Here is a 13483-nt window from a genome sequence, read left to right on the forward strand (position 1 = left end):
TATTTTGTTTTCCTCCAAGATCTCGGTACGTATCCCAGGCTTCCCTGCCTACTCCCTGGAGTCTCGATCCGGCCCGTAAAGCTCAAAGAAAATGCCCCTAATTTGACACTATTGGTCATAAAGGAGAGAGAGAGAGACTTGCACTGAGATTCTCAAATCGGGTTGTCCCAAAGCGCTCTACAATGAGAATAATATTTTATTCGGAAGTGAAGTCAGTGCTGTAAATGGGCAAAGAGCTCCCATAAACATTAATGTGACAGTGACTAGATAAGTCTGTTTTTTTTTTGATAATGGCTGAAGTATAAATATTTTAAGCAGGACACTGGGGTTAACTCCCTGCTCTTGTGAAGTTCTGTTATCAATTTTCAGTTAAGTTGATACCAAGTTCTATAGATTGTCACAGGCTATCATGGGTCAAGATGTGTGACGAGATGAGAATTTTTGTGCGCACTTAGTGCTCTTAAGAGCTCAATATATTATTGAGCAGGATTAGAACTTCCTGAACTTGCTGGCAGTACAGTTATTCATGCATCCCAATTTCCTTTAGTCAAAACTCTTAGCTAGCAGTATTTTTTTATAAATACTTTTTGAATAAACTATATTTACCGTTAAGTACACAAAATAGAATAAGAGAAGGGAACATGCACAAAAAACAAAACAAACAACAACAAAAAAAAGTTAGAATAAAATAGCTGGTCAGGCATTATGTGCTAGCTCAACAACAGCAGCTCTGTACAATTGGCAGTATTGGTTTTAGCACATAAGTAGGTATCTGTTTTGTTTGGGGGAAGGGGAGAACTGGGGGGGGGGGGGTACATATACAATTGGGCACCGGGAAAATGAATACAGAACAATTACAGAGGGCAATACGCGAATGGATCTGGTGTTGGTGTTGTCGCTTGCTTCTCCCGGGCGGTTTTTGCTGCCGTTGTCTCGCGATCACCTCCGCTTCAGCCGTTTGTCCCGTCATTCGCCCAGATTTTCCGTGTTCTCTGCTCCTGTAGATGCCAAGTTTGTTATTGTTTCCCATGCCCTCCTTCCGGCTGTCATTCCCTTGCCTCCCCCGCCTCACTGGTTCCCCTCTATTGGTCCCTGTCCCGGGTCTATCCCTCCCCTGCCTCGGCTACTTGATTCTTGGCTACCTGGCTATTTTTCTGCTTGTTCGTTGGCCACAAACGGGTCCTGGAACAATTGGGTGAATGGCTCCCACGTTCTGTGGAAGCCGTCGTCTGACCCTCTGATGGCAAATTTGATTTTTTCCATTGGAGAGATTCTGAGAGGTCGGACGGCCAGTCTGCAGCTTTGGGTGGTGCTGCTGACAGCCAGCCAAACAGGGAGGCAAAGGCAATGGCATCCGCCCTCCTCCCAAGGAATAGATCTGGCTGGTCTGATACTCCTAAGACTGCCACATTTGGGCATGGCTCCACCCTCATCCCCACCACTTTGGACATTGCCTCAAAGAAGGTTGTCCAGTACCCCGCAAGTCTGGGGCAAGACCAGAACATGTGAGCGTGGTTGGCCGGGCCTCCTTGGCACCGTTCACATCTATCCTCCGAGAAGAACCACCTCCTACGAGTTCTTGTTAAGTGGGCTCTGTCAGGCTGAGCCTTGCGCACGCTAGCAGTTTAAAAATAAATAATAATCTTTATTGTCACAAGTAGACTTACATTAACACTGCAATGAAGTTACTGTGAAAAGCCCCTAGTCACCACATTTCGACGCCTGTTGGGGTACACTGAGGGAGAATTCAGAATGCCCAAATTATCTAACCGCGCGTCTTTCGGGACTTGTGGGAGGAAACTGGAGACCCGGAGGAAACCCACGCAGACACGAGGGGAACGTGCAGACTCCACAGAGACAATGACCCAAGCCGGGAATGGAACCTGGGACCCTGGTGCTGTGAAGCAACAGTGCTACCCACTGTGCTACCATGCTGCACTTTTGGGGTGGGGGGGAAAGTGGGGGAAATCTGAAGACATTCCCTAAGGTTGGCAACTATTGAGATCATAAATTTAAGATCATCAAGAGACCAGGGAGAGGTTAGAAGGAACCTATTTTCAGGACTGTTAAGGTATGTGATGCCCTTCCTCTGAAACAGTGAAGGAAGGAGAATAAAAAGTAGTTTTTAAAAGGAAAGCGGATAATTGTTGAAAAATAAATGAGTATGGGGCAATGGATAGTGGATAGCTCTTAAAGCTGACATTGATGTGCTGAAGAAATTGATTCTTGTGTGATGTTTTAAGGAGAGTTTGACTTGTGTAGCCAATGTAACTCAACATGGCGAACAGATGGTGATTTTATATTTTAAAGATTTGAGTTTGTAATGCTGACTGCTCTGTGTTGTATAGCACAACAGTGTGAGGTCAGTGAAAGCCAGACCACGCCCCAGCCCGAAGGCCCCACAGACCTAGAGCAATTGCTGGAGGATAACATCCAAACCCTACAGCGGGAGAAGGAGGAGTTGTACACTCAGTACCAGGCACAGGTAAGCGGGGCTTCCTTTTTCATTTAGGGTGTGTACGGGGCATGGTGGGGGAACTTTCTCAGCAGACATGAATCTTAAAAGAATACACTCGAGGCGTTTTGGCTGCAGTGAACAGCACAATGTTGAGAACAATTGGCTGCTTTTCCCCGCTTTCTTGAATCTTGGGGCAAAAATGTTTTTCACAAGTAAAGAAAGAAGAGCAATTGATACAATCAACTCGAGAAATTGGGTCTAATCTCTGTAATCACATGATTTCCCCCCCCCGGAAGGCTTCATGTGTACCTGTGATGGGGAAAGGAACTACTGAGAATTGGATACCAAATTCTGCTCGGAGTTGTGCTGAGCTGGGTTACTACATTTAGCTTCTGTCACAATTTAAGAGTGGGAACATTTAGTCAGGAGCCTACTCCCAATGGAGACTCCATGACTTGCTGTTAAATACACCAGTTTGGACCTTGGGTAGGGGTGAGATTAAACTCCACTTGTGATGTTAAGTAGCCTGTTGACAAACTATCTTTAGGTTTGTGCATGATGAGGGTTCTAGAGGGTGGCTCAAACTCATGGAATTATAATATCATTGAGGAATGAGCGAGCAATTTAAAAAAGAAAAAGAAGGCACCATGAGTGCATGGAGCTACCAAATGACAAGATGTGAGTTTGAGTGGGAGTGCCCAGGCTGTAATATAGCCTGTCTCAGCTGTGCCACAAAGTAAAATTGGAATGCTGTTCAAGGACATGAAGGCTAGTGCCAATTATTTTAGCGGACCAAAACACACTTTCAACGAGCAGGGGGCACAATTAGGACAGAATTCAAGAGGTTCCATAATCAAATAATGATCGCTGTGTGGAGCAGCTTTCTAAATAGGGTAGTGAAGGCCAAAGTGCTTGACATTGTTTCAGAAAAAGTGTGGCAGTGAAGATGTGGACCGTGAACTTGAATAGCCAGATGGCATTCCTCAGAACACCAGTGTTGATAGCTTAGAAGGCGAGAAGCTGGAGTCCCACACCAGCATTCTGGAGTTAAGCAAGGGGTGGATTTACTCTAGTGGACAGGGCAGGAAAACTAAAATGTAGGACAGTTTTTTGGGGGATAAATTTCAAGTACCCAATTCTTTTTTCCAATTAAGGGGAAATTTAGCGTGGCCAATCCACCGAGCCTGCATGCGTGACTAGTCCCCGGAGATTCCTTTGGGTTGTGGGGGTGAGACACGGGGAGAATGTGAAAACTCCACATGGACAGCGGCCCAGGGCTGGGATCGAACCTGGGTCCTTGGCGCCATGAGGCAGCAGTGCTAACCACTGCGCCACAGTGACGCCCCACAATGTAGGACAGTTAATGAGCAAATGTTTAGTGATATTCAATTCCTTCCAACTAAAATATATTCCTCAAAGGAAGTAAAATTGTAGTGGGGGAGGGGGGGATACATCCATGGCTGAGCAAGAAAGTTAACAAGAACATAAGGACAAAAACCAAGATGGACTATTTTGCAAAAGCCAGTGACAGGCTGCAAGATTGGAAAACTTCAAGATCAACAAAGGGTTACGAAAAAAGTAATAAAAAGTGCAATGGTAAAAATGAAAGAAAAGTAGCGCAAAATACCTTTTTTTAAAAGGACAGCAAAAGCTTCTATAAGTGTATAAAAAGGAAGAGTAGCTAAGGTGAACGTTGGTCCCTTGGAGGATGAGACCGGGATGTTAGTAATGGGGAACACAGAAATGGCAGAGATGTTCAATCATTATTATGCCTCCGTTTTGACAGTAGAGTACACTGGAACCATCCCAATAGTAACAAGTATATAGAGGTAATAGAAAGGGAGGAACTTAGAACAATCATCATCAATAAGGAAAAAGTACTGAGAAACTATTGGGATTGAAGGCAGACAAGCCCTAGGGCCTGATAGCCTACATCCTAGGGTCTTAATGGAAGTAACAGTGGAGATGATGGATCCATTGTTTTTTTAAAAAATAAATTTAGTATCCAATTTTTTTTTCAATTAAGGGGCAATTTAGCATGGCCGATCCACCAACCCTGCATATCTTTTGGGTTCTGGTGGTGAGACGCACGCAGACATAGACAAGTGACCTAGGGCTGGGGTCAAACCTAGGACCTTGGCGTTGTGAGGCAGCAGTGCTAACCACTGCACCCCGTGCCGCCCCAGATCCATTGGTTAGAACATTCTAATGTTCCCTGGTTGTGGCAAAGGTTCCAGTGGATTGGGAAAATGCTAATGTAGCATTTGTTCAAAGAGGGAGGGAGGCAGTAAGTAGGAAACTATAGACCAGTTAGTTTAACCTCTGTGGTTGAGAAATTGTCAGAATCCATTATTGAGGCAGTAAGAAAAACATTTGGAAAGTCAAACTCAATCCATCAGTGTGGACAGGGTATTTAGTGTTTGATTAATTTGCTAGAGTCCTTTGAAGATGTAACTATAAAGGAGATTGACAGGAAAGATGTAGAGAGTCTATTTCCTCTTGTGGGGCAATCTAGAGCAAGAGGTCATGGTTTGAGGGATGACAGATTTAAAATAGAGCTGTTCTTTTGTTATGTTTGGGGATAAGTTAACTGTTTTGTATCCTGAGGGTAGATGGCCACTGGAAAAGTGAGAACTCATCTGCATAATCCCCCCCCTTAATTTTGTAAACTGCACTGTATATTTGGGGAAGGTTGCAGGTACACATTGAGTAGAAGACTCCTTCATTCACCCAACTCGTGCCCTTCACGTTTCCAAGCCATCGTAAAGCGTCGGCAGATATGAAGGTCAGTTTGAACCCAGCATGGTCCCACCATCAGCAAATAAGATGGAAGATTAGTTACTCTGCTTGAGCGATTGAGAAATAAATGCTGGGAACATACCCCTTTCTTTCCAAGGTGCAGTGGATCTTTAATGTGTCTGCATGTACCCAGGGCCCCAGTTTACTATCGAGATAATGAGGCGCCTCCAAAAATGCAACACTCTCATTGCACTAAAGTAACATCCTGTGCCACCCTTTACCAGTGAGTTGTCAGGTTGGATAATGTGCATTGCCCTTGAAGTGAGGCTTGGAAGAAGTATGAGTCTAACCATATCCAGTGATGGAATGGACACAATAGGCTACATCGCTGGCTTTGAAAGCAGACCAAGGCAGGCCAGCAGCATGGATCAATTCCCGTACCAGCCTCTCCGAACAGGCACCGGAATGTGGCGACTGGGGGCTTTTCACAGTAACTTCATTTGAAGCCTACTTGTGACAATAAGCGATTTTCATAAAATGGTAATTACTAGAGATACTCCGATTTAGCAGCATCTGTGGAGAGAGAAACTGAGTTACTGTTTGTGATGAATCACAAACTGAAATATCGACTTTTTTTCTCTCCACAGTATTTCCAGAATTTTTTGTTTTTATTTCATTTTTCCAGCATCCACAGTAACTTGCTTTGGGATGGACACATCTACACAGCAGCCATTTTTACCTTAATCTCTCCCACCTGGGTTATTCTTTCTTGCAACTTCTTCCATCGGGCAGGACATGCAAAAGTCTGAAAGCATACACTAACAGGTTCAAAAACAGCTTCTCCGGCATTACCAGACTCCTGAATGACCCTTTTACGGACTGAATTGATCTCTTCACACATCTCTACTGGGTAGTGCTATACTCCGAATACTCCCCCGATGTCTGTGCCTGTGTCATTTACATTGTGTATTTATGCATGTCCTATGTTTTTTCTTGTATAGAATGATCTATCTGGACATTACGCAGAACAATACTTTTCACTGTACCTCGGTACACATGACAATAAATCAAATTAAATTCAGAGTTGACAATGATGTTGGACCTTTACAGTGCCAGCCCACCCAAATGTGATATCTGTACAGCACCATCGGACATCTCTTAAGAATTCGCACATTTAATAATTTTACAATCTCTGGCCTCTTTAGGTTCGTGACAATGAGCAGCTGAGTCATTTAAATCTAGAACTGGAAGAGAGACTGCAGGAACTGGAGCGGACAGTGCAGCGTTACAATGACAATTCTGTAGACCGGAAGCAACTGCTGGAAAACATGCAGAGTGACAAGGCTACAATAAGCCGAGCACTGACGCAGAACCGCGAGCTCAAGGAGCAGCTAGCAGAGCTTCAAAATGCATTTGTCAAACTTGTGCGTACTCTACCATCACCTCTTGTGTAAAACCCTACTCCTCTACTCTTTACGTGTTTAATCTATTTCATTAATGCTGATACAACTGGAATACAAAGGCTTTTTAGTAGATCAAATTGCAGACGTTCCACCTTGCATTTTGTGTATTTTGACTGCACTTTTAATCTGTTAAGTGGTTTCAACTTTTATGAATTCAGCTCTAACGTAATACTTATCTTTAAAAAGGATGACACAGCTAATCTGAATAATTGGACACCAGTTAATTTAACATCTATCCTTGTTGAGTGAGTATATTCAAGTCTTAGATTACTAGATTTTTGGACTGGAAATGGGGATAGGGAGGGAAACTAATTGAGATAGATGATTGACCAGAGCGGCTTTAGGAGCTGCTCGGCCCGAAAATGCTTCTATTTCTTTTCCGTGCCGACTTTCAGAAATTTTAAAGATAAAATTACTAAATACCTAAGTGAGAAAAAACTAAAAGCAGTGTTGCTGATTGCGTAAAGGAAAATCACGTTCTACGAGACCCATAAAATTTTTCCAAAAGTGCCATAATGGCAGCTACGGTGTACAGAGACTTTTGGAATGCCTTTGAGGTTACTGAACAGGGAACCAGAGAAGGTTAAAGTGTACGTAACTGGGGGAAGTGTGTCAATGGGATTTGAAATTGGTTAGGAGGGAAGAAGCAGGCCGAGTTCTGCTCTAGCGCTGTTCACTTTTACTGTGTGTAACAACAAATTGGGCAGTGAACAATAGAGAATGGCATTTGAATTGGTAAATACTTCTGAGGACCAAAGGTAAGTCGCAAGACCATATTAATCAGCTGGTGGAATGGGCAAAAAAAGAGGCAGATAAAATTCTACTTGTCAACCAGTATGAGATGATAAAGAACAAGAACAATCCAGCACTGGATCTGGTCCTTTGGCCTGTAGTCTTTTAAAAAAATAACATTATAATTGTGCATTATGGCTAGAAATATATATTTTTTCGGGATATGCGCTTTGCAGGCTAGGCAAGCATTTGTTGTCCATCCCTAATTGCCCTTGCAAAGGTGGTGGTGCGTTCTCTTCTTGAACTACTGCAATCCATGTGGTGTAGGTACACCCACTGTGCTATTAGGGAGGGAGCTCAAGGATTTTGACTGAGCTCAAATATATCGATATATTTTCAAGTCAGGATGGTGATTGACTTGGAGGGGAACCACCAGGTAGGTGGTGGTGTTCCCATGTATCTATTGCCCCTGTCCTTCTGGGTGAAAGTGGTCGTTGGTTTGGAAGATGATGCCCAAGGAGCTTTAGTGAGTTCCTGCAGTGCATCTAGTACAGTAAAAGCACTGCTGCTATTGTGCTTTTATTTCGAATTATAAAAGTCAAGAGTCTGTTTAAAACCTCTTGAGAATTCTGTTATTGAGGTTCCACTGTGTAGGAAAGATGTTCAAATGATGAGGGCCTCATCTCTTCCACAAAATTTTTATTCCTGTTGTCCTGATGTTGTCTATAGAAACAGTGAAGCATGTTTGTTTCATTGGAGGAGCTGTGGGAATGTTTTAATAGAAGCGCTTGCAGAGTCTGGGACAGTCAGCTATAGAAATAAGATTTGCGATAGTGCACGGCAGAGTTAGGGATGTCAATATTATAATATGGGTTTAATGGATTGAGAGACAGGAACATGAATGGACGTGGGATCATGTCAGACATGCAACTAAAACTACCCCTTGATGGAGGTTAAACAATATCATATTGTTTCTTCACCAATTTTGTAGTAATGCTCGCTTGCTTATTCTGCCCTGAAAAATATTGTCAACCTAGTTTTACACACCTGCCCAGGTTTCAGCTAAGTTTCTGGTAATGTAATTGAATAGGAGTTTTCCTGTGACATAAGTAAACCTAATTCTTCCAGTTTATTTTGTACATTTTATTTGCACTTTGCAGTGTAAATGCACAATTTGTTTGTAAAGTTTTCATGCAAAGTCTTCCACTGGATATTAATCTCCGAGCAGTATTCGCAGAAATCAAGAACAAACTGCTCATTGTTGTGCTTAGAATTGTCATTTGACTGCTGTCAGGATTACCATTATCTCTTTGTAACTGCTGCGCTCTCTCCCCCCCCCCCCCCCCCCCCCCCCCCCCCCACCACCACACACCCACACACACTTTGGAACCCTGCTCTCACCCTGCCTCTCGCAGCACCAGGATCCCATTGATCAAAGCCAGCAAGAACGTCTAATGTGACAGCCACAATGACTTGTTGCCTTTTACACTTTTAAATATTTGATCCTCCCCTAATATCTTTCCCCTGCAGTTTGAACCAATGCTAGTTTGGTCCCCTGGTTCTATATCTGAGGTAACATGGTCACCGCAGCACTTTCAGTAGCTTATCCTCCTCTGTCTGCATGCTGATTAACCTCCGTAATCCATCCTTGGTCACCTCCTTACCATCTCCTTGCAATCCCTTACTGCCAGGTTAAAATTCCACAAATACTAACGATGGTGTGGTGCCTTGTTAGCGTTTCTCCATTGATCCAAAGGCTGTTGCAATGCGCTCCCAATCTTCTGACTGACATCAGAACCTGGATAAGTCTCTAAATTTTCTCCAAAACATCTTCAGCAAAACCAAAGGCAACTTGTTTGGCCCCCGCTGGGACTTGTGTGCTTGTGGCTCTGACTCCTCAGTCTCGCTGCTCTCCCGGCAGAATGCTAGGAACTGTGGGACTAAAACCAGAGCTCTGTTCCACATTTATTCTGTTACCCAGATCACATTGTTCCATCTCCAAAACGGTATAGGCTTCTGCTCCTACCCTTCCTCCCATCAAGTTGATGCCTGATCCTTGAGACTGGATTTTACTAATTCTCTTCAAACTGACTTACAATCTTGGGGCAGTCACAAGTTTTAAGCGATTCAAATGTTTCTGCCTCAGTCCTCACATGCACTAAACCGTACCTTCCCATTACTGTCACCATCCCCTCAAGCTTCATTCATATATTTAAATCAAAATGCTAATTTTTGGAAACCATTATTTGGCCATATTAGCAAATCATGCATAATATATCACATTGCATGGGGATTATGAAGAATTGTTTTGTGGAACAATACAGATTTGCTGTTTTTAATGTACGTATGCTCTCAATTAACTGTTTCCACAGACTAATGAAAACATGGAACTCACCGGTGCATTGCAGTCAGAACAGCATATAAAGAAAGAGCTGGCCAAGAAAGTGGGACATATGCATGAGGATGTAGCGGATTTTAAAGAAAAGGTATTGGTTTCTCCCACGTTGCAAAGGCATCAAGTGATTTAAATACTTTCCTTACATTGTGCACATCCTAACCCGGTTGCATTTTCATGTGAAGTAACCTCATACTGAACTCCTGTTACCTGCAGGGAGCTTATTCTCTGTGCCTCTCCCAGTTTTATTCATGAGTATTAAAAATCTTTTCGAATGTGCTCAGTTTTTTTTCGCACCTTGGATTGTGCAGATTGCCTTGGATTACATGGAACAGGAGCATATTCTAGGCAACCATAATATTGCTGCAATAGCGGGCCAATGTGCATTATGCAGCAGAACAAATAATTTATCTTCAGGTGGAGCACTGAGTTTTCAATTCGGACAGTTTGGAAGGTCTGTGTGGAATGAAGGGAAAGATTAAAAGGAGATTTTCCATTGTAGACACAGCAGGACATCCAATCAGGATGCTCTTGTCTACCTTGAATTGTATCGATATAAAAGATGGCCCTTTTTTTAATGTATTATGAAAAAGTAAATACATTTTCTAGCATTAAATCATGCATGGTGGTGGGGGGAGGGGATGTCATCTTTACCTGGTGGAAACATGGCATATTGAATGTAGAATAAAAAAAGTAGCAAATGTCAGGAAATAGATGAAATGCTTAAAACATAAACTGTATCACAATTGTCCTGAAGAATGGGATTTCTTTCTCTACTACTAAATTCCTGTTAGCCAGTCGGTGAAGGAAGAAATCAGAGAGTCTTTATGTCGTATAAATTTATTCATAATGAATCATTACAGGTACATGTCTCCTAGCTTGACTTGCCCTCTGTCAGCATGCGTCTCTTTAAACATGCTAAAATAATACTCTTTGCTTCTAAAGAGATATGAATATTCCCCGTTACTGACTTGAAGGATACCACAAGATTTTATATTTTTAAGACCGTTACTGTAACAAACGCATTAAAATCAACATAGACTGAACATGGCTTGCAGCACTAAACCACAGAAAAGTGGTAACTTACTGCACAACTGAAAACTCCATGTTGCATTTATACATGATACCTTGCAAAATCTTTAGGTCCAGATTTCCTCGCTGCTCGAACATTATCCCTTACCTCTGCCCCACCGGTATGAATCTTCCAGTGTCCTTGTAAACAGAGTCCTCCTCATTCGGCCCTTGGAGCAGAATCAAGTAAACTTCCCGCAAGGTACCCTGGTGATTTTGTGGTCTTTAATTCTTTGCAATCCTTGTCTCCTCGCCAGCCCTCCTCTGGGGGTTAATCCCAAAGCCTGGCGCCACAGCACCTGCTGCCCCTAAATCCTCTGTCTCCTGACTCAGAACCAGCGCAGCAGTATGGCCACCTGTTTCTTCCTTTGTGTCCAGGTGTTGAAGCTTGCACCTTACTTTGAATAAGTTTTACTTTGGATTTCTGTCTCCATAATAAATTACTCCCAATGGATTTGTCTCCAGGGTGATTCAGTGTGAAGTCACGTGGGTTTGTCTCTGGGCAGATCTTGTTGGAGGTCACTCTTTCCCGACTACTCCATTCTACCTTGAATTAAAGAAGACAGTTTAAAATAAAACCATCTTATGACATCCAGTGTTCATATCACTATGTACTTTAATTGATGGTGTTCGCACCTGCTACTCTCTCTTTCCCCCCCCCCCCCCCCCCCCCCCCCCCCAACCCACCACCACCGCACAACCTTTTGTTTTGCTTCTCCAGCCAGGGTGATCTAAACTGCAGACTATATTGCTGATTTGATTTATTTATTATTGTCACATGTATTAGTATACAGTGAAAAGTATTGCTTCTTGCATGCTGTACAAACAATGCATACCGTACATAGGGAAGGAAGGAGAGACTGCAGAATATAATGTTACAGTTATAGCAAGGTGTAGAGAAAAGATCAACTTTAAATCAAGGTAGGTCCATTCAAAAGTCTGATGGCAGTAGGGAAGAAACTGTTCTTTAATCGGTTGGTACGTAACCTCAAACTTTGGTATCTTTTTCCTGGCGGAAGAAGGTGGAAGAGAGTTTGTCCAGGACGCATGGGGTCCTTAATTATGCTGGCTGCCTTTCCGAGGCAGCGGGAATTGTAGATAGTCAATGGATGGGAGGCTGGATTGCGTGATGGATTGGGCTACATTCACGACCTTTTGTAATTTCCTGCAGTCTTGGGCAGAGCAGGCTCCATACCAAGCTGTGATACAACCAGAAAGAATGCTTTCTATGTTGCATCTGTAGAAGTTGGTGAGGTTTAGGGGGATGTGAGGAAAATCCTTTTACCCAGACGGTAGTAAAGGTCTGGAATGCACTGCCTGGGAGGGTGGTAGAGGCGGGTTGCCTCACATCCTTTAAAACGTACTTTGATGAGCACTTGGCACGACATAACGTTGAAGGCTACAGGCCAAGTGGTGGTAAATGGGATTAGGTAGATAGGTCAGGTATCGGTGCAGACTCGATGCCCCTCGGCTCCAGGGACCTGGGTTCAGTTCCAGCCTCGGGTGACTGTGTGGAGTTTGCACTTTATCCCCATGTTTTTCTGGGTGTTCCGGTTTCCCCCCACAGTCCAAAGATTTGCAGGTTAGGTGGATTGGGCATGATAAATTGTCCTTAGTGTCCAAAAGGTTGGTGGGGTTACTGGGTTACGGGAATAGGGTGGAGGCGTGGGCTTAAGTAGGGTGGTTTTTCCAAGGGCCGGTACAGACTTGATGGGTTGAGTGGCCTCCTTCTGCACTGTAGAGATTCTATGATGGGCCTCATCTGCACTGTGTATTTCGGTGATTCATGCTCCAAATGAGGCACAACAATGATGCTCTTTTCCCACTGCCTGGTCAAACATGAAGGGAATGCTTTTGTTACCCACGACGTACAGGGTGAATCTCCTGCTGCCCCCATGGTACTCATCTAAAAATTAATCAAACTTTCCCGAAAGAGTTGGACCTTCAAGCCAGCAACGCCATTGCTAAAACAAACTGTGTCCTCCGTGCTTTTGATGTTTGTAATTATTGCAGCTGATCATTCCAATGCTGCGTGTGTTTTTTGTAGCTCGAAGTGAAGGCACAGGAAGCTCAGGCCATGCAGGGAGAGCGGAATGAGATGTATGCTCACCTACAGCAGTATATCGCAGCCTACCAGCAACTGGTGGCTGAGCGGGAGGAGTTTCAGAAACACATACAGCAGACTTATCTCGTGGATGGGCTGCAGCATGAAGAGGCACAAGACGGAGTCCAAAATGAGCTGCAGCCAAAGGATCATATGGTGACAAAGGTGAGATAAAAGATTCAATGGGAGATGGAGAACTGATCATCTTGTAGTTTTAAGCAAACATTATTGTAGACGAGTAATTTCCTCCATGTGTGCTGCTAGCAAGGAGCCGCTGGGAATACATACTGGGTGGGGCATTGTGAGCACGGTCCCCATGATTTTCCATCTGTAATGCCAGATTTACTGCATTCGCCACAAGTGGCATTTTATCACAATTGAGAGAGAATGAATCGTGACAAAATGGGTGACCATTTAAGATGCGGAAAATGTAAAAGCAAGAAAGTGGGTCTTGAATTAACAATGTGCCAAAGGGGCAATGAACAGCCACTGCCTGACTTTCAAGGTCCGTTTCAGGATTT

General features: G+C 43.5%; 1 protein-coding gene across 1 annotated transcript in view; it reads left to right on the plus strand.

Annotated features, from left to right (window-relative positions):
* The window catches only part of golga2 (golgin A2), a 70585-nt gene that overhangs the window by 33088 nt on the left and 24014 nt on the right, over nt 1–13483 (plus strand). Inside the window, exons 15-18 of the mRNA XM_038782467.1 lie at nt 2349–2485; nt 6403–6621; nt 9765–9878; nt 12906–13127. Coding sequence (XP_038638395.1) covers nt 2349–2485; nt 6403–6621; nt 9765–9878; nt 12906–13127 — 692 coding nt within the window. The remainder of the gene's footprint in view (nt 1–2348; nt 2486–6402; nt 6622–9764; nt 9879–12905; nt 13128–13483) is intronic.

The sequence above is a fragment of the Scyliorhinus canicula genome, chromosome 21 (assembly GCF_902713615.1).
Source record: "Scyliorhinus canicula chromosome 21, sScyCan1.1, whole genome shotgun sequence".
Taxonomy (NCBI): Eukaryota; Metazoa; Chordata; class Chondrichthyes; order Carcharhiniformes; family Scyliorhinidae; genus Scyliorhinus; species Scyliorhinus canicula.